Source organism: Dasypus novemcinctus, chromosome 21 (genome assembly GCF_030445035.2).
Source record: "Dasypus novemcinctus isolate mDasNov1 chromosome 21, mDasNov1.1.hap2, whole genome shotgun sequence".
Taxonomy (NCBI): domain Eukaryota; kingdom Metazoa; phylum Chordata; class Mammalia; order Cingulata; family Dasypodidae; genus Dasypus; species Dasypus novemcinctus.
In genome coordinates this window covers 49,060,927-49,085,933 of record NC_080693.1, presented here as the reverse complement: position 1 = coordinate 49,085,933, position 25,007 = coordinate 49,060,927, and the positions used below count along the sequence as shown (strand labels likewise).

Sequence of the window (25,007 nt, the reverse complement as noted above, 5' to 3'; positions counted from 1 at the left end):
GGAGGGCAGAGGGCTGGGAGGCTGGGGGAGGAGAGCTTGAGCTCCCAAATTTCCGAATGCCTTTTGGCTTTCAGTGACCACTTTCTCTTGCCCTAGAACTGCCCAACACAAGAAACCAACCACAATTACTGTTTTGCACAGGGTACCGAACAATGGCAGCTTCCAAACAGTTGGCGTTGCCTGCGAGCTCTGCGTGTGCTGAGAGCGCATCCAGAGGCTATGGGCAGTGTGAGCAAAACTCCCGCACCTCGGGCAGGCTGGAGAACAGGCCTCCCCTGCTCTACAATCTCACTCTGTTTGTTTCTTTTGTTCAATAGACTGGAAAGACTATGACGACAGAGAGCCCAGACACAAGGGACAGAGTGAAGTTTTGGAAGGTCTGCTGCAGCAGGTCCGAGCCCTTCATCAGCATTACAGTTGCCGGGGTAAGGATAAAAATCTGTGCTGGGCCATCGGCTGAGGTCTCGGTGGCGCCGGTAATTTTAGCAGTTTCCTAACTGGGTCATACCTTCTCATTCATCAGGGAGAGAGAGATATTAATATTTGTACATCTGGAATCACTTTACAGCGCTATCTTGCATTAACCCTTAAGAAGAGGCTTCCCTTGCCTTCCCTCCCTCCTCTCTCTTTCCTACACCCTCTCTCCACAGTTTGAAAACAAGCACAGGAAAAACAGGGGCTGCCGTTAGTTCCCTTCCCTTTGGATTGTTCCTTTGCAAAACTCCTGGGTGGGGCTGGGTCTTTGGGATATTCTCCCTCAAACTTTTCCCCTCCAAGGAAAGTTCTGCAAGCCTCCCTGAGGGAGCTCAACCAGTTGCAACGACAATATAAGCCTACATATGTATGATGACAATATAGTTTCCAGTGCATTGTCAGAGCTAATATCTCCTCTCCATCCTCATGTTGGCAATTCCTACTGGAGCAAAATGACTCAGCCAAAGTCACAATGCCGGGGAAAGACAGAATCAGAATGCCACCCAGGGGTTTCTGTCTCCAGTTCTACTCCAATTCCGCCTCCCCTGCTGCCATACCTCATTTTTGGCTCCCACTCCTATATCAGAACCAGGGCACTGCATTTTCATCTCACCCTGAATTTTAATCTTCCCTGGTACTACTGCTCAGGGGAAAGCAGAGCATACCTTCTCTAGATCTCAGTCAACTATACCCAGAGAGTCTCTGAAAAGCTTTTTGAAAAGCTTCTCTTCTACTTGCGCCATTCAGATGGGACTGGGTCAGCTTTCCCATCTGTGTAATGATTCGTGGAAGAGGCACTTAGTTTTATTTGGAGAATTAAAGCCTCCATAAAGTTTTCCTTTTTCATGCTCCTTCACCCATCAGATTCCCAACTGCATTGCACTCTCTAGCTTCAGGGCCCTGCTGGGCCAGCTGGGTAAGGAATCCACAGTTGAAAGTAAGAGATGCTTGAGTTTTGGCTAGGTGCAAAAAAAATCATACTTAGCATTAGTAAGCACTTGCTCCCAATTACTATATAACTATGACAACAGAGCCCTTCAGAAAGGTTAGCCAGAATGAGGACAAGTGTTTGCAAGAAAATAAAGTTCCTCTAATGAATGGTTCACTTAGAGATGTAAATATGTGTGTTAAAGCTCAAGAAGGAAACCCAAGTGGGATTTTCATTACCAGATCTCCAGAAAGACTTTCCCCAGACCAGGCCCTTCATCATTCCACACTGGCCAAAGTACATTCAGTTACCCAGGACTCATTTAACCAGGCCTGAAGATAAGTAGGCTCCTTTCTCCTCTTCTCCCTCCTGTTGCCTTCCCAGTCATACCCCTGCCCATGGGTCTATATGGTGGGCAAAGGTAAAAGCAATTGAACCAAGCTGAATGATTCTTTGCAATTCAGACACCACTTTGTAATTGATTTTTACAAATACAGAGGAAAGTTAAAACTGCTCAATTGAAAATGAGGAATTAGATGCTCTCCTTGTTACCATCCAGTAATCAGGAAATGATTGTCTACAGGGCTCAAATTTTTCTATAGTTTCCATTCAACTTTTCTCAAGGACATGCTTTCTACTCACAGGGATGTAACTAGACACAAGATATCAGGAAAGATTTAAGTAAGGTATAAGGTAGGACTTCCCAAAAAGGAAGGATTTTTTTTTAATCTTGAAATATACCCAGGACACTTACACAGTAGAACACTGGTCCTATAAGATGCTCAACTGAGAAAGGTTCTGTGGCCAAGTAAATTTGGAAAATGTTGCATTCTATGTTCTATCTTGGAAATGTACAATAGACATTGGAATATTAAAGACTCTGAGAAAGTATACAACAAAGAGACATATTGAAATTGGTTAACCAAGCACTTTCCAACTTATTTGGCCATGTGAATCTTTTTTCACAGACTTGGTATCCCAAAGCACAAATTGGGAATTGCTGAGCTAAAATATGCCAAGATAGAAGAAATGACCTCACACAAAAGGGATATGATTCTGTGATGACTTAACATACCTCTCTCTAAGTCTAAGAGGATAAATTAAGGTATTGTATAGTGGAACTACGAAACTATCCTTTAAATACTCAACTGCATTAATATACTGTGTGGTTTATTGGAGCCAAACCTTTACAAACTTTAAAATTAGGAAAAAAAAAAATTACTGCAAATACCAGTTCTACCACTTATTAACAGCATGACTTTGGGGAAATCATTTAACCTCTCTCAGCCATAGCTTCTTCACTGGTAAAATTTGGATAATAGTATCCATCTTGCAGGGTTGTTTTGAAGATTACATTAGATAATGGATGAAATTCATTAGCACTCTCTAGATTTTCTTCCTTTGCTCATCCATCCCCAATACTTTACTGATATGTCCTAAAATTAAAGAATAATCAGTTACTCCACTGTAATGAGTCTGGGCACGCACTCAATTACACAGCATACTCCAAATGCAGAAGTCATAATAAAATATCCTTTCTCCTACCACAGCCCTATAAAAGAGGTACCAAAACCTATATTAATTCCTGCACTGGGGCTAAAGGACTAACCACAGCTAATCTGCATGCTCAGTAGCAGGATGAAAATTCTAGGAGATGTAGACCAGCCTTTACTGGCCACACAGATAATGCCCTGGTATACATAGTGAATTATGTATGTAGCCAGTTGTGTCCATCTTAATACTATCCTACAGGAGCAAATTTCAATTAATACCCAATTTTTCAACCAGCAAAATAATCACTGTCTTAAATAGCACCTACTATGTGCTAGATGCTAGACATACCAATATGCATATGAATAAATACCCTATACTCTGACTACTTACAGGCTAATGAAACTACTGCATTCAGAATCCAGAAAACAAACCATTGGTCCAAAGCCCTGAACTAAGGAGAGAAGCATGGCATAAAAGCCACAGGCAATACTTGGGAGAAAAGTGAGATTGGAGCCTGTAGCAGCCAAGACAGGCTGTGTTAGGTTGCAATAACCAAATGACCCCCAAGACGCTCATTTCTCACTCGTGGTCAGCTGGGGTCTCTGCATTTGTGTTGTCATTATCCCCTCCCTGGAATTATTTGCTACTAACTGTGGGAGAAGAAAAAGAAAGTCTTGAAGGTCTTCAAGTGGCAGCCGAATACTGATCCCAGACTTTGTGTATTGCTCCCACTTAAAAGCCATTGGCCAGAACTTGTCACACGGCCCCACCCAACCTTTATAAGGGCTCCAAGAAGGGCAGTTCTACTCTGTGCCCAGAACGGAGGAGACCTGGAATACTTAATACTAGCAGTGGCATTTCATGTTTTCCTTTTTGTATTTTTTAGTCTACATTTTTTTAAAGTTTAATATTATTTTAATTTAAGTTATGTGTGACTGTGAGAGTTACCATAGTGTAATGGCTAAGAGCATGGACTATAAAACCAGACTGCCTGAGTTCAAATCCAGGCTGGATGGACATTTACCAGCTGTGTGACCTTGAGCAAGTTGTCTAATCTTTCTGTGCCTCACTTTGCTCATCTGTAAAATGCAGATCATAATTCTGTGTACCTCAGGCAGTTGTTGCTTAAGTATTGAATGAATTAAAATAAGTAAAGCACTTCAAACAGCTTTATTATTTAAAAAGAAACAACCAAAATCCTCCCATCCTCCAAAGCTCCCCAAAGACAAGCTCTTTGACCTCTTTTAGCTAATTGATTTGATTTTTCTCCATATCTGTAAATAATGTGTTTATATTGCCATTTCTTGACTTTTTTTTTTTTTCAATTTAGGCATTACCTCAATAGGGAGGGTGGTGATTTCTCTCTTTTTTACCTCTGCCCCTTATGTGTACACATAACTCCTTTCCCTCCAACCTCCTACTATGTCTTATTGCAATTTTGGTAGCATCAATATTTATTATTTGCATGCTAATGATTACATAATGATATGATTGTTTTCCTTTCTTGGATAACTTTTTTTCCCTGTCATTAATAACCACCTTTTATTGTGCATTTGCTTGTTTTGCCACATGGTTTGGGAACTTATTAATTCCCAAGCTATTTGACAAACCATCAGGTACATTAGGAATTGTTTCAACTGCATCTTAAAGAAACCTTTCCTGGAGCCCTTTGGCCTACTCCAGGCTAGACTGGCCACCTCTGTGCCCAGTTGCCACCCCAGGATCTCCTTTCACCACATTCTCAGGGCTCTTCTTGCCGCTTTCCATATGGGATTTCTACTTTTGTATCCTGTCTTCTTCTTTCTTAGGTTAGTCCCTCATTTTGGGGGACTCTTTCCTCTAACAGCTTCCTGAGAGGGTGTCTGGGAGCTAATTTTTGGAGACACTGGATATCTAAAGATATATTTCTTCTACATCTATTCAAGAGTTTGGATAAGTGAAGAATGTATGGTTAAAATAATTTTTCATCAGATTTTGAAAGCACTGCCTCATGCTCTTCTAACCTTCAGTGCTGAGAAGTCTGATAGCATTCTGATCCCAAAAGGTTTATATGAAATCTTTTATTTCCCTTTCCAAAAGGTTTTAGGTTTTCTTTTTGTCTTCAGTGTTCTAAAATTTCTTTGTGATATGCCTTAGTGTGGTTCTATTTTTGTCTGTTTTGCTGGGCACTTGGGAAGCTCTCTCAATAAGGAAACCTATACCCTTCAATTAGAAGACATTTTCTTAAATTCTTTCTTTCCTCCTTTTCCTCTGTTCACTACTCCCAGACACCAGTAATTCAGATGTTGAACCTCCTAGATTAGCCCCTCAATTTTCTTTTTTGTTTCTCTTTCTACTATTCATCTCCATTCCCTTTTACTCTACTTTTTTGGAGATACCCTCAATTTTCTTTTCTAAGCCCCCCTCTCTTGGGTTTTTCAGTTTTTGATAACATTTTTTATTTCTAATTCTTTCTTTTTTCCTCTGGATTTTCCTTTTTATTGACTCCTATCCTTTTTACAAGGATGCAATATCTTCTCTTATCTCCTGGGACATTAATAATAGGTTTGGTTTCATTGTATATGTTCTTTTTCAGCATCGTTGCTCTTTCCTCTAAGTTGCTCTTTGATTTATTGGTTTTGGCCTCTGTCTTTCATGTTAGATGTGTTTTTCAACTGCCTAGTGATTCTGACCGTTAGCTCAAGTTTAAGAGAAGGGCACTAAGTAGCTGCTGGGAAGCTCAGAACACAGGGATAGTGCACTTTATTCATAGGTATCTCTGTAGGGAGATCTGGCTTGGCATTTTCATTGAGAAACCCCTAATAACAGTATCGTTGGGTTTTTTTCTCTTGACTTATCAGATTCTCTGGAAAAGTTCCTTCCAGTGTCCTTCCTACAGGGCAGAAGTTTGAGTACTAGAGTTCTTAGATCCCAAGGGGAAACACTGCATGGAAACTTTTATTTAATCTTCCTATTTTGGGTACAGTACCACTTACTTACTCCCTCCACCACCCATTTTTAACTCTACCTGGAGTCTCCCATTCCAGGTAAAAAGAAAACTATTGGCTTATTTTCTGGAAAGCATAAAATCCTTTCTGAAAAATAAGCCAATAGTTTTCCAAAAAGTAAGCCAATAGTTTTTTTCTAGAATGAAGAAGAGGTATTTGTCCAGCTCTACAGGATAAGGGAGAAGACTTAGAAGTCTTTCTATATAGACTTTCAACAAATCCTCCTGGTTTCAGCTCCCCTCACCCCACACGTCCAACAGCATGTGGTGCCCGTGAGGTGAATCGGGTTACTTCTCAGCTTTCTCCACTGCTGGCTTAGGATTCATCTTGCTCAGCTCTGCTAAATCCATCTGTCCATCTGTTTTCCAGCCTCCAAAAGTTATCTGCTCTTGTCTGCTTTCCCATCTCTTTGTCTTTATAGATTTATGTTGTTTCCTTTTTAAAAAATATCTCTTTACTCTGGTTTTAGTGAGGTTTCAGGAGACAGTGGTATGGAATGAATATGTTCAATATGCTACCTTTAAACAGGAGTCTAGCAGCATCATTTTCAAGCAGGATATGACCAGCCAAACTCATTTTCAAGTCAGAAACAAAAATGCTTTGACTTTGTTCTGCCGAGGCTACCCATAACCAGCATGAACCTGAAGCTGGCACAAACACTTTGGTCAGTCAGCTCATTCCCAATTGCTCCTACAGGGTCCCTGGCAGCGCCACACTGGACCTCTCCCATGGGCCATCCTCCCAAGGTTCTATGCCTAACAGCAATGATACAGACCAAGTTCCATCTCCAGTGACATGTCTGTCAAATGTTTGGTGGTAGCCTCAATAGCCTCAGTTTCTCTTCATTATATAGAAAATGAGTGTTGAAAGGGGTCTCAGTGATCCTCTAGCTTGGCTCCATGGAGCACTGTTGGCAGACTGCTGTTACAGAAAATCTACTACTTCTATTAGCTAAAGCCCCAGGTTATAAATTAAAGAGCAGAACAGAAGCAATGGATGATTTGCTCATCACTGCAGCCACAGAGCCTTGCACGGTGTTGTGCCCCAATAAATACTTGTTCGATGAATGAATGAATGTCTCTTTTTTCCATTTACTGGCTTTTTGATCTTGGGCAATTTATTTAACACGTCAGCCTCAGCTGCTTCTTCAGAATAATGAGAATGATAATCATATGTCTCCCTACAACTATTATTTAAGTCAACATATTCATTGGAAAAACTTTCACAGAATGCTAAGAGTAATTGTATCAAAGTGGTGCAATGATATGTGTGGGACTTTGTTCTTGTTTTTTTTTTTCCTATTCTCTAGACTTTCTGTAATGTGTTTAAATTAATTTTATAATGAAAAAAGTTAATAGAATATGTAGACCAACAAGTAGAGCTTTGCCAGTGATGAGAAGTGTGTGAATATTAAAAGGCAGTGGGAAGGGGAGGGAGTAGAGGGAAAGGGAGTTTATTCCATTTCTTTTTATCCTACCTTATAATAAATCGCTCACCCTGAGAGTATAAACAGAACACCGAAGTGGTTTCCCCTGGAGTTATAAATATTTCTCATCTCCAACCTTTTTGAGGAGCTGCTCATTAATTGAGTTAACCGCTGGCATCTCAAGGTATAAGAGCTTCTTGTAGGAATGAAGGAGCTGAATCCCTACATGAAACTGAGGATAAGTGACAGGAGGGAGGAGGGAAGGGGAAGGCAGGAAGATGGGAGGTAGGAAGTGGGAGTGTTCATCTGCCAAATGGAATTTACACAGCATTTTTTTTCTGTATTCCAGAAAGTTCAAAATTACAAACCACAGGCCGCAAGCAGTCAGTCTCAAGGAGCCTGAAACACCTATTCCATTCCTCAAACAAGTTTGTGAAGACCTTAAAACGGTGGGTCCCATGTAGTTTGTCCAGAAAGCCTTAAGTTCTCAGGGATGAGCTGCTTTTGGTTCTGAGTGGAAAGTTGGTGGAAATTTCGTTTGTTCTTAACAGAATGAAGTTCATCTTGCTCCTCAGAATCTGGGCAAGTAATTTCTGGGAGACTTCTCATCAGTGAACTTTTAATATTCAACAGGAATAATTAATGCTCATGGTATAATTTAAATTAGCTTTTACCATGTGCAAAAAAAATTTTTTTTTTCCGAAAACTCAGCCTTGGTAAAGGAAATGGTTAAGGACAACTTTTGCTTTTGCTTTTTCTTTTTAGGGGACTCTACATAGCTGTTATATTTTATTACAAAGACAATATGTTAGTGACCAATGAAGATCAAATACCAATTGTTGAAATAGATGACTGTCACAGCAGTTCAATTACACAAGATTTTCTGTGGTTCACGAAGGTATACTGAGTTCTGATTTCATTTTTCCCCACTTTATCCTGATGTTACTGCACATAAATCTCTGAAAGTTTAGTTGAGGGGTCTCCAGTGATCAAAGTATTGGGGAGGGAGTAAATTATCGCAAAGGTTCTTTTCAGCCCTACTATACCCATGCCATAAAAAACTGCAAAGTAGTGTCTACACTACATTTTCAAAGGAAAGAAGCTTGCATCCTGTCAGATTGTGTCTCCACTATTCTGAGTTATGGGATCTTTTTTGGCAAAGACTAAAATGTGGAGCTGACTGTTTCATTAGCATTCAGATCTTTTTCCAATTGGACAGAGATCAAAAAGTTGTTTCGCATGTATCTGAAAATGGACTGGAGAACAAACATCAGGGGTCAGGTTTCCTTCTCCCTGCTTTGCTTTGATGCCATAACCTAAATCATGCACTGGCTTGGGCAATGATATGACCTCGTGACTTCTTTTGCAGCTGTCTTGTATGTGGGAAGATATAAGGTGGTTGCGACAAAGTGTACCTATCTCCATGTCCTCCTCCACAGTACTGCAGACTCGGCAGAAGATGCTTGCAGCAACAGCCCAGCTACAGGTGAGGGGCCAGCCTTCCACCTAGAAATTTTAGAAAAACATGGTCATTTCAGTCACCTACCCCATCAGTCACCTGGAAAAGAAATGGGCGTGCCCTTTCTTCTTGCAGAGCCCTAGCAAGTGAAGGTTTCTTGGGCAGTTGAAGCTGCACGCCTGGTCATATAGGGAAACTGTGGCTTTGGCAATCCCTTTGAAGAGAACGGGTCTCTCTTGAAAAGTCCAGGAGTGATCCCTAAGCAAGTAGTGATGAGATGTGAATTTTAAATTTGATTTTAATCAGTCCATTCATTTCGCCTGCCTGGGCCTCAGGGCATGCCACTAGATCCCTGGAAGAACTCTTGATACTCTGTCATCCTATGCAACTATGAGTACATGGGGACGGAGAAAGAGACTAGTATATGTGTGGAGGAGTTTCTTGGCTTGATGCTTTTGATAAAACACAGACATTTACACACATTTTTGCTTATTGCTTTTTTTAACTCTTAAAAGTTTATTTTTAATCCTGAAATTATTAATCCTTCCTTACTACCAATCCAATCAGATCAGGTTCCCAAGCCCTGCAAGAATCTGTATAGGTTACAGAGCTCCTTTTAGAGATGGCATTAAATTCCAGCCAACTCCTTCTGGGTTTTCCTCTCATTATTTTCTAGTATTGCCTGAATTTGTGATTTTGGGCCCAGAAAATCTTTTGCTACATGTAATGGGGGTCTTCATGAAATCACTTAGCCTTTATGGGTAACGGGTACCTACCTACAAAGCTGTCAGTTGCATCAAGCCCAGGAATGTGCATAACAGGAATCTATGTAGTCTCTGTTCGGCCAGGCCAGACCAGCCAAGGCATAAAAATAGAGTCAGTATAACAAAAAATATTTCTATAGCTCAACCCCCACCTGCAGCTAGAGGAACATCATTTCTTGAACTCCTGCAATAGTAATAGTTCGACCCTCTACAACAATAACAATTTTTATTATTATTTATTTCCAATTAGTTCTGAAAGTCAACTTTAACCCTTCTGTGCCAGATTTCATTACATAGGTTGCTTACTGTACTGTGTCGTCAGTGGTCTTAGTGGTTTCAGAAAACAGTGCTCTCCATTTCCACTCACTCTTGACTGCAGAATCTTCTCCTTCAACTCAAGAAGTTCTTAGAGCTGGGCCCCAGGTCCTGAATTCAAACCCCCATTCCTTTTCATCACTGACCCCCCTGTGTCAGACCAAACCACTGTGCTTCAAACTGCTCTTTCTTTAGGACAAAGTTAATTCCCAAGGGGCTTTCTTTCCCAGAAATCTCAGATCACTTCATAGACCCTCCCATTAGCCTACCACACAGCCCTGGCATGCCTGGATCATAGGCTGAACAACCTTAGCATTTCAAGCAAGGCTCTGTATTATATATGTTCAATTGAGGCTTCCTAGAACACCTTTATCTGATATTCTCAGTCAACACTAGAAGCATCAGGTGTTGCTTGGAAGCTACATCCAGTGCAGTTAGACAACGCGAGGCTAGAGGGGAGCCATGATGCTCTGCCGCACTCAAGTACTCTGCCTACAACAGCTCTTGACCCTCCTTGGTCCCCAGATGATTGACCCCATCACTTTCACAATCCATCAGCTCCTGGCTGAGATAATTTCTCTCCTTCTCCAGCTTGGATTCCTTAGGCCATTATCATGTCCATGCAAATATCCTACATTTTCTGGCCACTGTCTCCTTCAATATTATTTATTTGGCAAAATTCCAAGCCTGGTTGAATCCAGCATATCTACACTGAAGTAGTTGCACATTGCTGGAAAAAAATCACAGAAAAGGCTGACTGATTTCATGTTAGAATTCATGACTGCAATTCTTACATGTAATGCCACCTAGGATTCCATTTCCCTCCTAAATTTGCTTTCCCACACTCTAAGGCAACAACTTAAAACATCTTCTCTTCTCCTACATCCCTTTTCCTAACTCCTACTCTCCATGCCCTCCTTAGGTGATGCCATTACTGTATAATTCATTTAAAAAGTGAATGGGAATTAATTATTTTTCCACCACCAAATTTACAAATCTTCTTGCATTAACCTGACCTCCTCCTTCTTTCCTACAGTTCCAAAGGGATAAAGATTCATTCCCCCTACCAAAACCTCATCCCTCCACATGAGCTATTCATCCCATTTCTTCTGTTTATTTTTAAATGCTCAATTCTCTCCAATTTAACTTTCCCCTAAATTCCTCCCTTGACCCCACATGCTTCTTCAGCTACCAAACTATCTCTCTTCTCCTCTCTATACCCAAACTTCTTGAAAGAGTTGCCTACAATCTCTTTCTCCACTTACTTCCTCACCTCCTTTCAGTTCTCATCCCTCTCCTTCCCTTTCACTACCTACCACCTGGCCCACAAAACGGTTCCCTCTAAGGCTACCATTGGACTTACCCAGCTTCTAGGCTTAAGAGGCAGGCTGAGCATGATGCTGAGGAAGCTTGCACTTCAGGAGCTTTCACTTGTGTCAGCCCTTGTGAGTATAAGAGTTACTAAGTGTTTTAGGTGGGAACAGTTGCAATCAGAAAGCATTTCTGGTGATTTACCAAAGGAAATAGGTAGAGGAAAGGGGACCTGAAACTGTAAATAGTCCAGTATTTAGGGGGGATTTTTCTTCTCATTCTAAATAAATTTTAACTTTTACACTTAATTTTATATTTGTAATTTTGTATTATTTGTCTTAATGAGGGCCCCAAAATTTTACAGTTGAGGCCCCCACAATACCTGGATCTATCCCTGCCATGACTTGAGTTTCAGTAACTCCAGTGGACACTTTAAGTCCTCTTCTCAGCTGACATCTCCACAGCATTTGACACACTTGGTCACACTTTCCTTTCTTTTTTTTTTTCTTTTTTGAAAAATAGGCTTTATTTTTAAAAATATGGAATGCTTCACGAATTTGTGTGTCATCCTTGTGCAGGGGTCATGCTAATCTTCTCTGTATCATTTCAATTTTCGTGTATGTGCTGCCGAAGCAAGCATGGTTGGTTTTCTTGGTTTTTTGTTTTTTGTTTTTAAAGATTTATTTATTTATTTATTTCTCTCCCCTTCCCCTCCCCACCACCCCAGTTGTCTGTTCTCTGTGTCTATTTGCTGCACCTTCTTTGTCCACTTCTGTTGTTGTCAGCGGCACAGGAATCTGTGTTTCTTTTTGTTGCATCATCTTGATGTGTCAGCTCTCCGTGTGGCGGCGCCATTCCTGGGCAGGCTGCACTTTCTTTCGCGCTGGGCGGCTCTCCTTACGGGGAGCACTCCTTGCACGTGGGGCTCCCCTACACAGGGAACACCCCTGCGTGGCACGGCACTCCTTGCACGCATCAGCACTGCCCATGGGCCAGCTCCACACAGGTCAAGGAAGCCTGGGGTTTGAACCGTGGACCTCCCATGTGGTAGGAGGACACCCTAACCACTGGGCTAAGTCCACTGCCCTGATTGGTTTTTTGTTTGTTTGTTTGTTTGTTTTGTCTTTATTTATTTTTTTAATATTACATTCAAAAAATATTAGGTCCCCATATACTCTCCACCCCCTTCACCCTACTCCTCCCCCCATAGCAACAATCTCTTCCATCATCATGAGACATTTATTGGATTTGGTGAATACATCTCAGACCACCGCTGCACCTCATGGTCAATGGTCCACACCATAGCCCACACTCTCCCACAGACCATCCAGTGGGCCATGGGAGGACATACAATGTCTGGTAACTGTCCCTGCAGCATCACCCAGGACAACTCCAAGTTCCAAAAATGCCTCCACATCTTATCTCTTCCTCCCATTCCCCACACCCAGCAGCTTTCTCCACACCAATGCCACATTTCTTTGATTACTAATCACAATAGTTCATGAATAGAATATCAGTAAGTCCACTCTCATCCATATTCTGTTCCTCCATCCTATGGACCTTGGAATGGTTGTGTCCACTCCACATCTATATCAAGAGGGGGCTTAGATTCCACATGGATGCTGGATGCAATCATCCTGCTTTCAGTTGTAGGCACTCTTGACTCCATGGTGAGGTGGTTGACCTTCTTCAGCTCCATGTTAGCTGAGTGGGGTAAGTCCAATAAACCAGAGTATAGGAGCTGCAAGTCTGTTGAGGCTCAGGACCTGGCTATCACATGGTCAGTCCAGAGATTCAGGTTACCTGGGTATATGTTAAACCCCAGCACCAACTACAGTTCTGGTAAAAGTAACAGGAGAGACTTGTGAAAAAAGATCACATCTGAGTCCAGTTCCATCACACAGAAACACAAACTCCAAAGTAGGGCCAACTGGCATGGCACTGAACTCCATCTGCCATGACCGTAGAACCTGTGGGTCTCTGTAGCCCTCAGAAGAACCAATACCCGGAGTTGTATCTACTTTTTCTGTCTCTGGGACTCTGCTGAGGTGTGCATAAGGGCAACCCCTCTGATAACCTCCCAGCTCTTTTTGGAGACTCATAGCCATATAAAGTCATTTGTCCTTTCCATTTCCCCCTTGATTCAGGTCAAAAAGCATTTTAACTCCTGGTATTATATGTAGACTGAGATATTCTGCTGGTCCGAGTTGACCCTTTTATTCAAGGTCATTTTCTAGTTACATCATCAGCTGGTACTTGGTAGTAATCCCTCGGCACCAGGGAGGCTAATCCCCAGGAGTCATGTCCCACACTGGGGGTAAGGCAACACATTTACATGCTGAGTTTGGCTTCGAGACTAGCCACATTTGAGCAACATGGAAGCTCTCAGGAGGTAACTCTTAGGCACCCTGCAGCTCTAGGCCTTGTTCTTATTTCAGGTGTAGAGGCTCACAAGCATAGTCATTATTGTCAGGGGCTCATTGTTGGACCTTCATTCTTTTTTGGTCATTGCCATTGCACTTGGGGGATTGTTGCTGTTCCTTTAGGGACTGTGATAGAGCTCCCCTGGTTAGGAACTCAGCGCTCCCTCAGTTATTGTTTTTAATTTTATCCACTATGAAAATATCCAAACATTTTTATGTACCCTGGATATATGCCCTGTAGAACTCCCTGCCAACCACGTGTCCTCTGTCAATAACATCCCACACCAGTATTCCTCCACTGCCATTGTTGAACCCCTCTGTGATCCAAAACTTCCTGAAAAATGAAGCCCAATATATTGCCAGGTTCCCTTAATAGTAAAATGGAATATAGTGAAGAGTTTAAAGGTTAGATATAGAATACATATTAAGTTGGAAAAATTACAGTAAAAATAAATTGGGCTATCAAAAAATTTAAAAATGCAAAAGCTTTTTTTTAATGTTTTGCCTTCCATCACTGCAATAAGTGTTGCCCTGTATGCAAATTTGCAAGGCAACTACTTCGATCTTTTCCTCAGTGTCTACGTCCTATCTTTTTCTTTTCTTTTTTCTAATTATTAAGCTTATCTTCACAAGAGTTTTAGATCACAGTAATTCATATATACAATATACAGTACTCCCACATTTCCAACATAAAACTTTTTCCCTTTCACAGCACTTTCCTTTCTCATACTGCTATAGACCTTGGCTTCCATGGCACCATTCTGGCCTGTCTGTCTAGATCTCCTTTACAAGCTCATATGTTATTTCCTGTCCTTGGAATCCTCTTCTTTCACCTTTCTGTCTTGCTAATTCTTACATATCCTTTGATTCTAAACTTAATTTTTACACAACTTCAGAGAGCCTTTCTCTTATCTCTTGATTAAGTGCATCACTCTCAGAGACTTTGTATTCTTCCTTTTGATTGGTGATCATAATCTGCATTAGTTAATTGTTTGTATCATCATTTGTTTAGTGACCCACTAGACTGTGAGTTCCTGAGATTAGTTACCACTATATCAGCCTGGAACATTGTGGACCCTCCATTTATTTGCCAAAGATCACACTCAAGGGAAACTCTCTCTAACCAAAGAGAAAGAGATCACGGAATATGCCTTATGCACTAGTTCCCACCTGGACGGCTGCCCCATCTCCACCCCAGCCTGGTGACCAGAGCCTCCTAGTGCTAAACATCTTCCTAGTGCTACACAGTTACCCCTTACAGGGTCCTGCAAAGGCCTTACCACTGTGTGCATTCCTTTCTCTTCTTCACTTCTGAGTTTGCCTGATGAAATAATAGGAGTTGCTTTCATCTTTTTTTGTAGGACCTATTCCCAAACAATTTGCTAATCTCTAAAATGAAAATGCCTGAAAATATTGAAGCCACCTTTTTTGTAGGGTGGGGGAGATGCAGAAAATAATTTTTCAGAAGGGGAATTAAAAATTGGAGGAAGTGGATATATAGTATTTCAGCTTGCTTTATTAATCTAACATTTTTACTATGTTCTGGGGAAAGTAAAAATGCATTACCTATAGCTGGATTGGCAAACAATCACACATAAATTCTGAATGTTGGTTTACCTCTGGTATATCTCATTTTATTCTCTTTCATTTCCAGTCCCATCACCACTGCCTGATTACTCCAATTATGTCAAAAACATCCAAAGTCTTTCCCCTGCCTCCAGTCCATTCTCCACACTCCTGCCAGAGGAGCCAACCTAAATGATTCTGCCCATGTCATTCCCTGACTAATCCTCTTTCAATCATGGCCCAGATATTTTATCATGATACACAGAGACCTTCATAACAATCTTCCTTCCCACCACACCATTTCCATATCACCCTGACTTACCTTCTCACAGTGCATACAACCTGTGTGCAACATGTGCCTTGTTTTCTGGTATCTGCTCTATAGTGACAACCTTTAATATGTAATAATAATAACAACTGTCTCATTCGTTTAACTGACTAGGCACAAGGTGTGACCTAAGAGCTTTACAAACTTTATCCCATTGAACCTTCACCACAACTTAATGAGAAAGTACTGTTGTTAATATTCATTTGACAGATGATAAAACTGAGGCTTATAGCAGTTAAATAACTTGCACAAGGGCACACAAAAAGGAAGTAGCAGAGTCTGGATTCAAATCCAGATCAAAGCCTCCATTCTTCCCAAAACCTCATCACCCTACATATTTTAATTTACAAAAATGTTAAACAGAAGAAAGTATCTACATTATAGCAAAAAAAGAAAAAAGTAGGGTCTATTCTGCATCTTTTGGAACTTATTTAGGAAAAGTGGCATTAAATTTTATGTGAAAGAAGGCGAAGTAAGTGTTAATTAATTAATTAACTAAAGTTACTTAGTCCGGAGGACATAAAAATCTCTGCCAGCATTTGGATTAAAAATATTAAGATGAGAAATCCTGTAAGGGACCAAGACCCCACACTGTTTTTCTTTCTCTTAGGAAAATGACAGAGGTCCTAAAAGGCAGCAGTGTACATTGCTCCTTTTTTTGAGAAGACCCTAAAATACTTATCCTTAAAATACAGTAATAATCTGATATTACGGCCTGTGTTATATTAAACCTTCCTTCTACATAGCCTTTAGAAATGAGTGTCAGTGCAGGCAATTTATGAATACTGTGTCTTTTTTCATTTTCCAAGAGTAAATGAAAAATGGTTTCCCCAAAATTTTACTCTTCTTTCCCAGGCCTTCATATCCCTACTCTGGACTTTCTTCAATTTAATATGCCACCACCACCACTACCCCCAAATGAATAAAGGTCTCTAAAGAAGACCTCTGTCTAGGCCTCACTGACAGGCCTGTGATTTATTCTGTATAATCTAGATGCTAGATGTTAGCCACTGGTGGCTCTTATTCCTTTTTCCTCTGTAGAATGTGCAGGGTGTCCAGATGTCTTTCCTTGATTGCAAAGCATGGCTCTGGCCCTGTATCCCCCAGATAGTAGCATAGTCTGTTTTTCCTGTGGCTCCTAAAGAACCCTGATTGTGTCCCTATGGAACATGGTTGTGATTTATTTATACAAGGCGCTCTGCATTGAAATAGGGCTCACCCAAAACTTAGCAATCCAGCCCAATTTGGTGTCAATGAGGAATTTCAGGAAGAATTTAGTGTTTTGTTGCTCAGATCATTAATCAACATGGCCAAAGCTGACAGTGAGCACTGATAATAACTCTATTTAAATGAAATAATGGCCTGGATCAATGTTTACCCATCAGCTTTAGTCCAAAGTAAAACATGTTTTCCTACATCTTAATGATAACACAATGTGTTAGTTCAGTCAGCACTTTGGTATTGATGGCAAGCACTGTGCCCAGGACCTGGAGACAGAAATGAAGCCACCTCATCATGACATGTACCCCAATCTATGCAGTGAAGTCAGGGATGTTCAAAGATGGAAGTTTATACAGGAAGCCAGAGGGAACAAAAAAAGAGATGGTAAATTCTACCTGAAAAAAGTTGGGAAACTTTCTACATAGGAGGTGAAATCTGGGTTTTGGAAATGAGTAGGTATACGCTGGAGTAAGGTTCCAATTAGAGCACTAAAGAAAGCTCTAAACCTTACCTTGTATCAAGCTTGAGAGTTGACAGTGCACTTTCTCAGGCATTATTCGATTGAGTCGCCCAAACGCTATGAAGGATTACCATCAGGGATGTCTGAGCTGTAAGGGCCCTTAATTTCTGAAACTCAGAGCCAGAGAGGGAAAGTAGTTTTTCAGAAGCCCAACAGTTAATGAATGGCAGCCAGCCCTGAAATTCAATACCCGTGTAAGTAAAGTCTTAATAGCAAGTGTGTACTGGAGCCAACTTGCACTGGCTCAGGAGATCCAACTGTTAAATAGTCAGGAATTTTGAAAGCCTCCTCTTGAACCCCTAGTAAGCTTGAAATCGCTATGAAGGGAGTATTTACACCACAGAAATTGGCAAATGCTACAAATCAGTTTTCTTTCTTTTTTTTTTTTTCTGACAGCCCATTTGCCAGCATATAGGCCTGTATTACTTTCCAGCATACCGCCTCTATACAAAGCTGTAGCAGTGCATAAAGCTGAAAATCTTATATAAGCTACTTCTACAGGATTGAGAAGTCAATTATTAGAAAGGAATAATTTGACTGAGTGACTAGGCCTTTTTTTTTAAATAACAATCCTGCCAAAATAATTTTTATAATGTGTCCATAATTATTTATGAAACCCCTTACTTGTTATGTGTCCAGTCTCCCTAGGGAAAAATAAAACATTTAAGACACAGTCCTTACCTGTAAGGGAACATTCCAATGTTTTCATTGATGTGGATATTGACCAGCTGGCTCATTCATTTTGTAGATCATCCCGTCGCTTTTAGTAATTCTTCTTCTACCTTTGCTCTCATGATAACAGATCATCTCATCAGCACTGGCGTGAGCTCACAAAAATAACTGCTATCAGCTCAGGGATGACTTAAAATTTATTTTTTAAAAACACAGATATTTAAAACAAGAGGGGGTTCTATCCAATCCTTCCAGTGCTTTAGGTTAGAAATCTGCAAAACCTGCATATCTGTGCAATTCCTGTTTAAGTTAGTAACATCTAGCCGAGGTCCTCCACGTTAAATATGGCATCCTACCCTTCTTACCTCTCTAAAAGTATTGTCTGCCTCAGGTGACCTAGATTATAAACAATTTTAAGAAAATGTTAAGTAAATAGAACCCCTGAAATGCAGATGTCAAACCAGGCCAATCTCCCAATTAAAGTATCTTGAAGGGAATGTGCAGTCACTTGGGGACCTGCACAATGTGCTGCATTGTCAATTCACTTCTTCATTTTAAACAACCCACCTCATACTAGCTTACTGTAGATCTCTTGAAAACTCCACAAGCAGCATACTTGAAATATCAGGCATTTTTCTTTAAAACATCTGGGATTCTCTTCAAGTACTGGTAACTGAGGTTTATGTGCTGGTGTGTCTATGTGGGTAAGAGATATTTACAGATATTGAATTTGCTTAAAAAAACATAATTTTTGTGCCTCTTGCTATAATCCTTTCAGGCGAATGGTGAAGACATTTTCTTTGGGCTTCTTTTAAGTACGTTTTTATGATGCCACATTTTCTAGGGTTAGGTCTAAGGTAAAAAAAAAACAAAAAACCCAGCTTTCAGAAACATCAGGTAATTATTCACAGCGTCTTTTGTTGCAGTGTGTTGCTTTATTGGGTGCAATATTGTCTAAACTAGAAGGAATCTATTTGTTTCTAGAATTTACTTGGAACACACAACTTGGGCAGAGTTTACTATGAGCCCATTAAAGACCGACATGGAAACATACTCATTGTCACCATCCGAGAGGTAGAGATGCTCTATTCATTTTTTAATGGTAAATGGATGCAGATCTCAAAGCTACAAAGCCAGAGGAAGTCTCTGTCAACCCCTGAGGAGCCAACAGCATTAGACATTTTACTGATAACCATCCAGGTATGTAGTCTTTTCAATTTCCTGGTATATTTTAAGTTCCAAACACACTTATCAAGGCTCTAGTATCAAGAGACATTTGTATATGCTGTGATGAAGTGGAGATGGTCCAGAGACTGTCTGCTCATATTCCATGTACAGGAAAGATTCAGAAACTTATTTGTCAATCTTCAGATCTGAAATTCATTGAGCAATGCAAATAGTGGGCACTCTGTAAATGTCACTGACCAATGAAAGCATTGAGACAAAAAATTGAGTAGGGGCTGTACAGATTGTATAATCAAACATTAAACCAACACCTGAATGGACTAAAATAATAATACATTTCTAAACCACAAAGTGACATATATATAATCTATGGTTATATAATATATGACCCCTGAACGAACATATTCTTACACCTAATTACTCTGGCTTATTCCTTACAATAATCCCAAAGGACAGAGGGGCAAGATTCAATCCATTTTAGGAATGAAATAACTGAGACTCAGAGGGGTTAAGTGCCACAGGGCCACACGGATTCAATGAAGTTCACAAGGCTTACACATCAGGGCTCTTCACTTGCATGAGTCCCTTCCAAAAGCCCTGAAGGGACTCTAGCAGTTTTGCATTCATAATTTTGTATCCTTTTCCTTAAAGAAGACACCAAATATTGTATCTGCTTCAGGCCCAACAAAACTTGGATCTGCCCCTGATCATATAGCTAGAAAATGGCAGAGCTGAAACTTGAATCTAGATCTTATGATGGAAAGCCCAGGCTTCTTTCTGCTATATTACATCACATTCTGGGGCGGGAGCTAGGCTTTTAGTGAATAAGGGATGAAATATAGGATGAAAACCTCATTTGAGTACCTAATAGCCTCCAAAATTCAAAATCCGAAGAGCTTAGAAGCAGACTGTTAGCCTGTTTTCAGTGGTGGTACCTAATCATAAACCCAAGGCTTTTTGCTCCTGAGTCCAGCAAGCTCTCTGTGCGCCACCACACTGCTTCTTGTGTTCTAAAGTGAGCATGGGCTTTGAGCTGTTTCTTTCCCTTCCTTCCTTCCTTCCTTCCTTCTTAAAACCTGGTGATGAGGATGAGATGTACGAGCTCTCCAGTTAGGTGGGAAAGCTGGCAGAAGCATCTCTACTGAGTCCTTGCACCCGATGGCATTTCTCTGCTAGACAGCTGATTTGGAGTGATGGGAGACAAAGTTCTCAGTCACACATAAATAAGCCAGATCCGAGCCTTGGCCCCAGTAACTTTTCATGGTCACTGTAAGCAGCTAAGCCACCAGCTCACTAACTTACTGTCATTCCCCATCAAGAGGCGGCTAAAACAATAACCTTACCTTTCCATTCCTTGCACTTGCCCAAATCAGGGCAGAGTCCAGTGCAGCAAATGATAAACTAATTGGTCAAAGCCAATTCTTCTGGATTTGATTTTGTGGAATTTGGGCGCTTAGGAAATTGACAGAGAATATGCGGGGGCAGGGAACACAGACGCATTCATGGCTCCCCTCTTCACTTTTTATAAGCAAGCACTAAAAGAAACATCTTTAAAAATCAGAATAAATTGAGCTTTTACAGGGTGACTAATACACTAATCCCCCATAGGGATAAACTGGGGTCTGGGCTACCTTTGCCCCTAGAAATACAGTACAGGCCTCAGCATGATATAAGACCTGGTTTCTACTAGACTTACTACATTAAAAATGTGTTACAGGTGCAGAAAAATTCCAATCTGGCTAAAGGTTGTTAGAGAAGGAGACTAAAAATAGAGGCAGGATCGGGTTTCCACACAGATCCAAGTGGAAAATTTACTCACCCCCCCCCCCAGGCACATTCCTCATCACTGATGTCACTCCCCACCCACCCCCCACTTTCACCCCTCCCCCCACGTTTTCTCTCTCCTCTCCTTCCTGCACAGAAATGGGGAATAAACTACTGTGGCTGGTATCAATCACTCCTAGACTGAGATTCGATTATGCCAGGAGTTGGCTCCACCAAGTCAGCATGAAGCTGGAGATAGGCCTTCATAGTTCCCCACAGGCGATCGGACAGTCCCCCACAATTCCAACCACAAATCCTTCAGGAGCAGTAGCACGATGACCACCAGGTTCACAGGAAGCCCTGGCTCAGTTCTGCGTGTCGCAGAGCACTTTGGGAGCCACTTTGGAGTCAGCTGACTAGGTGTGAATCTGACTCCACCCTTTTGAGTTGTGACCAGGGCAAGCTGCTTCACTTCTCAGCCCCCATGTTTCCTCCTCTACAAAATGGAGATAACGTAGTATCTCCTCCTCAGGGTTCTTCTGAAGATTTAATGAGTTAATAGGTAAAGCATTTAGACGAGTGGCACAAAGTGAGTGCTCAGGAAATAGTAGTGGTTTTCATTATTTCTCTCCTCAAAAAAATCCAAGCAGTCGTAGAGCCTCCTGAGGATCAGTGGGGAGTCTGCTAGAAACACGGGTCCCACCCCAAACTAAGTGGCTCTGAATCTGCATATTAACAAGATCTCCAGGTGATGAATGCACTTATTAAAATGCAAGAACCATTGCATCTAGGCTGCTCCCACTTTCTGCTTTTCACCACCAGTCCACATTTTCCAGATCTACATCCAGAAGCATGGCAGAAGGTCTTTATCACAGAGCATACAGCATTTCCCTCCCCAGGTCTCCAGTAGATGTCTCTTTTCCAGGATTCCTGGACTCCCAGTCATATTCCTGCTCTTTCTACCCCAGGCAGCCTCTACAGAAGGATCAAAAACTAAAGAGTCAGGCAGAATCCTGGAAATGAGCCAATTGGACTAGGCATAAGAAACAATTGGGTTCACATAAAAACTTATACATGGATGTTCATGGCAGCATTATTCATAACAGCTGAAAAGTGGAAACAACCCAAATGTCCCTCAACTAATAAACAAAATGTGGTGTAACCCTGCAATGGAATATTATTCAGTCATAAAAATAAATGAAGCTCTGATTCATGCTAGAACATGGATAAAACTTGAAAACATTATGCTGAGGCAAAGAAACCAGACACAAAAGGCCACATATATGATGCTTTTCGTATAAAAGATCCAGAATATAGGCCAATCCAGACAGAAAAAAGTAGATTTGTGGATCTGGGCATGAGTGGGGACTGGGGGCAGTATTTGGGAGTGACTACTAATGGATATGGGATTTCTGTTTGGGTGATGAAAGTGTTCTGGAATTAGTGGTGATGGTTGCAAAATCTTGTGAAAACTACTGAATTCACAGTGTGAAAAACCTCTGAATTGTATGCTTCAAAGGAATAGTGAATGATATATGAATTATATCTCAATTTTTAAAAAGAAGCAAGTGAGAGTAGTAGAGACTCTGGTAACCTGCTTAAGCTTGAAATATTTCCTGATTTTTTAACAGAAGTTGTAAAACCTGGAGTTTGTGCTAAGAAATCTCTTGGTTTTTTGAAAGTTAGGAAATAATTCAGTAAGTTTTAATTATTTGCCATCCACACAATCTTGGGGCCACAAAGACCACCAGCCGCCATTCTGTGAACTCTTCTGTCCTGAATAATTCAGCTTCCACACACTATTAAGCAAAACAAAAACCCAGTAGTCTTTGGAAAAGCAATTCTCCATTGTTCTCCCACAAGCTTTTGGATGTCCAACCAATGAAGAGAGGTTGGAGATACCCTTACTAGTCACTGCACCAGTGCTGCATATTCTCTCCCAAAGGCCCAACCCCAGAACTTGCCACCTCTGGGCCTCTCACTTCATTTTTAATAAACATTTTTCCAGCACCGACTAGGTGCCAGGCACTCTGCTAGGTGCAATAGGAAAAACAAATGAATAAGTCAAGGTCCCTGCTCTCAAGGAGTTCAGTCAAGGGAGGGAGACAGACTTGTAAACAAATCAAGGTAATACAAGGCAGAATTAAACCAGAGCCTGATAGCAGTACAAACGGTGTACTATGGGAGCATAGACAAAGCAGCCATTAATTCTGCCTGGAAATATCAGGGAAGGCGTTGCAGAAGAGGTGGCATTTGGCTAAGCAGTGTAGGGTAAGTTAAGTTCACCAGGTGGAGAAAGAGAGAAAGAGGGAAGAAAGGGAGGAATTAAATAGAGGGAGTAGTAAAGAAAAGAGGGAGAAGCTGGAAAAGTAGATCTCACCTTCCCTTGGGCCCACAGTGAATCTTACACAAGCCTTCTTATGATCTTTATCATACTGGGTTAGAAAAACCTGTTGGCGTGTCTCTTTCACACACTGAAATATGAGTTCCACAAGGAAGGGATCATGACTTGCATCTTGGTGTCATCAGCATCCCAGCACAATGCCTGGTGCAGAGTAGGTGCTTAGTAAAAGTTGGTAGAACAAGTGAATTAGTGAACTAAAAGACAATCAAAAAAGAATATGGCATGTGTGAGGAAGGAAAAGCAAAACTCTTTGGCTGGAGATAAGGGACACAGAAGGGCTGTAATGGAAGAGGCTAGAAATGCAGATTAGAGATCAAAGAGGTAACGTATCAGACCATAGGCATTTGATTTAGCCTTTTTAGTGCCCTTCAGATGATGTGAATGGGACAGCTGCTTTCTATTCCCATGCATTTCACAGGTTCCAAAAACATTGTGACTAATAAGGATAAATGACTATGTAAAGGCAGGAAAATATATAGTAGATGCTCAGTAATGGTCTTTTTTAAAAAATTGAAAGTGAATTACTCCATCCCAGAATGGTGTTGGTTTTTTGCATAACCACAGTATGTTCCTGACTCACATTCTATTTGCGGTCAGCTCTGACCCCCACATGTTTTGCTCTTACACTCATACCCATCCTATATTTGTACTTTTGGATTTGGGTCTTTACAAGCACATTTTCTTATTAAGTTTCAACCCTAAGTATGATAGGCTTATTTTTCCAATGCACAGGGTCATTCAGAGCTCTATTACTATTTTCCAGAAAATCAAAACCACACCAAATTTGGGACCCACAAATTTGATACACACATTCTTTGTCTGGAGCATCAATAAATAGGCTAGGTAGACTCACCCTCAGGACCAATCCATTCTGGCCATCAATAAATCTACTTACTCTCACACCATCTCCATCACCTACTAATTTTTAACCCAGATACTCTGCTTATTAAAGTAATGTGACCAAGATTCTATTTTTCCCCGGTTATCTAATGAAACAGATTACACTGAAGACCTCTTTCTGGTCTGTGGATCCCATTCTATTGCTGTTAGAAATTAAAGTTGTATGTATGATTAGCTCTTCACAAAACTATGTCAACTGCTATTTAGTGTCTCCGGATTTCCTAAGCAACTGCAAATTGATTGTCTGTTGGTTCCTTCTCATATTTTTCCCAAAGATCAATCAGTTGGTGGTCTTTAATTACTAAGGTCATCCTGCATTTCTCCCTTTCCTGTTTCAAAGATAGGCATATTTGCCCTTTTCTAGTCTTCAGGGACTTTTCCAGTTCTCCATGGCTTCTCAAAAATAATGAATGACCCATGGGTCTGTAGCCACATCTGCTGGTTCAGCTAGTACCCCCAGGGTGCAGATCATCAAATTCTGCTGATTAGAATACTTCTTTTGCCTCCTGTCATTAACCATTTCTCTCCCTTTGATTACCTATTCATTTTCCAAAATTCCAACTTCAGTGAATTTCCTGTCAGCCACTTACCTGTGATAAGTTCTGAAAAGACTGGATAGAAAATCCTGATATTAATAAGAATTCCTTGCTTCTTGATCAAGAAATAAACATTTTCTTTTGTCTGTTTTTTGCTAACCATACTTTAAAAGTTGTTCAGTCTCTGCTTTTCTGTACATATTAATTAGGTCTTCCTCCCAATTTAACCATTCTTATTTTGTCCCTCTTCTGTTATTTCCATTTATTCTACTTTGGGTACCTGGCCTGATTTCTACAGTTTGTATACCTATCATATAAGGCAATAACAAC

At 40.8% G+C, this 25,007-nt stretch overlaps 1 protein-coding gene and 1 non-coding gene across 7 annotated transcripts in view; one reads left to right on the top strand and one right to left on the bottom strand.

Moving 5' to 3' along the window:
- Positions 1–25,007, top strand: part of ANKFN1 (ankyrin repeat and fibronectin type III domain containing 1) — a 411,393-nt gene that overhangs the window by 341,361 nt on the left and 45,025 nt on the right. For all 6 annotated transcript variants that reach the window (XR_011646850.1, XR_011646849.1, XM_058283928.1 and 3 more), the window contains exons 10-14: positions 318–425; positions 7,659–7,758; positions 8,075–8,207; positions 8,679–8,795; positions 18,873–19,088. Coding sequence is in view for 4 of the 6 variants with exons in the window: in XM_058283928.1 (XP_058139911.1) it covers positions 318–425; positions 7,659–7,758; positions 8,075–8,207; positions 8,679–8,795; positions 18,873–19,088 (674 nt within the window). In the remaining 2 variants the exon portion in view is untranslated. The remainder of the gene's footprint in view (positions 1–317; positions 426–7,658; positions 7,759–8,074; positions 8,208–8,678; positions 8,796–18,872; positions 19,089–25,007) is intronic.
- Positions 11,692–11,798, bottom strand: LOC111761334 (U6 spliceosomal RNA). Its single transcript, XR_002794734.1, has one exon. It is a non-coding gene; the product is annotated as a U6 spliceosomal RNA (small nuclear RNA).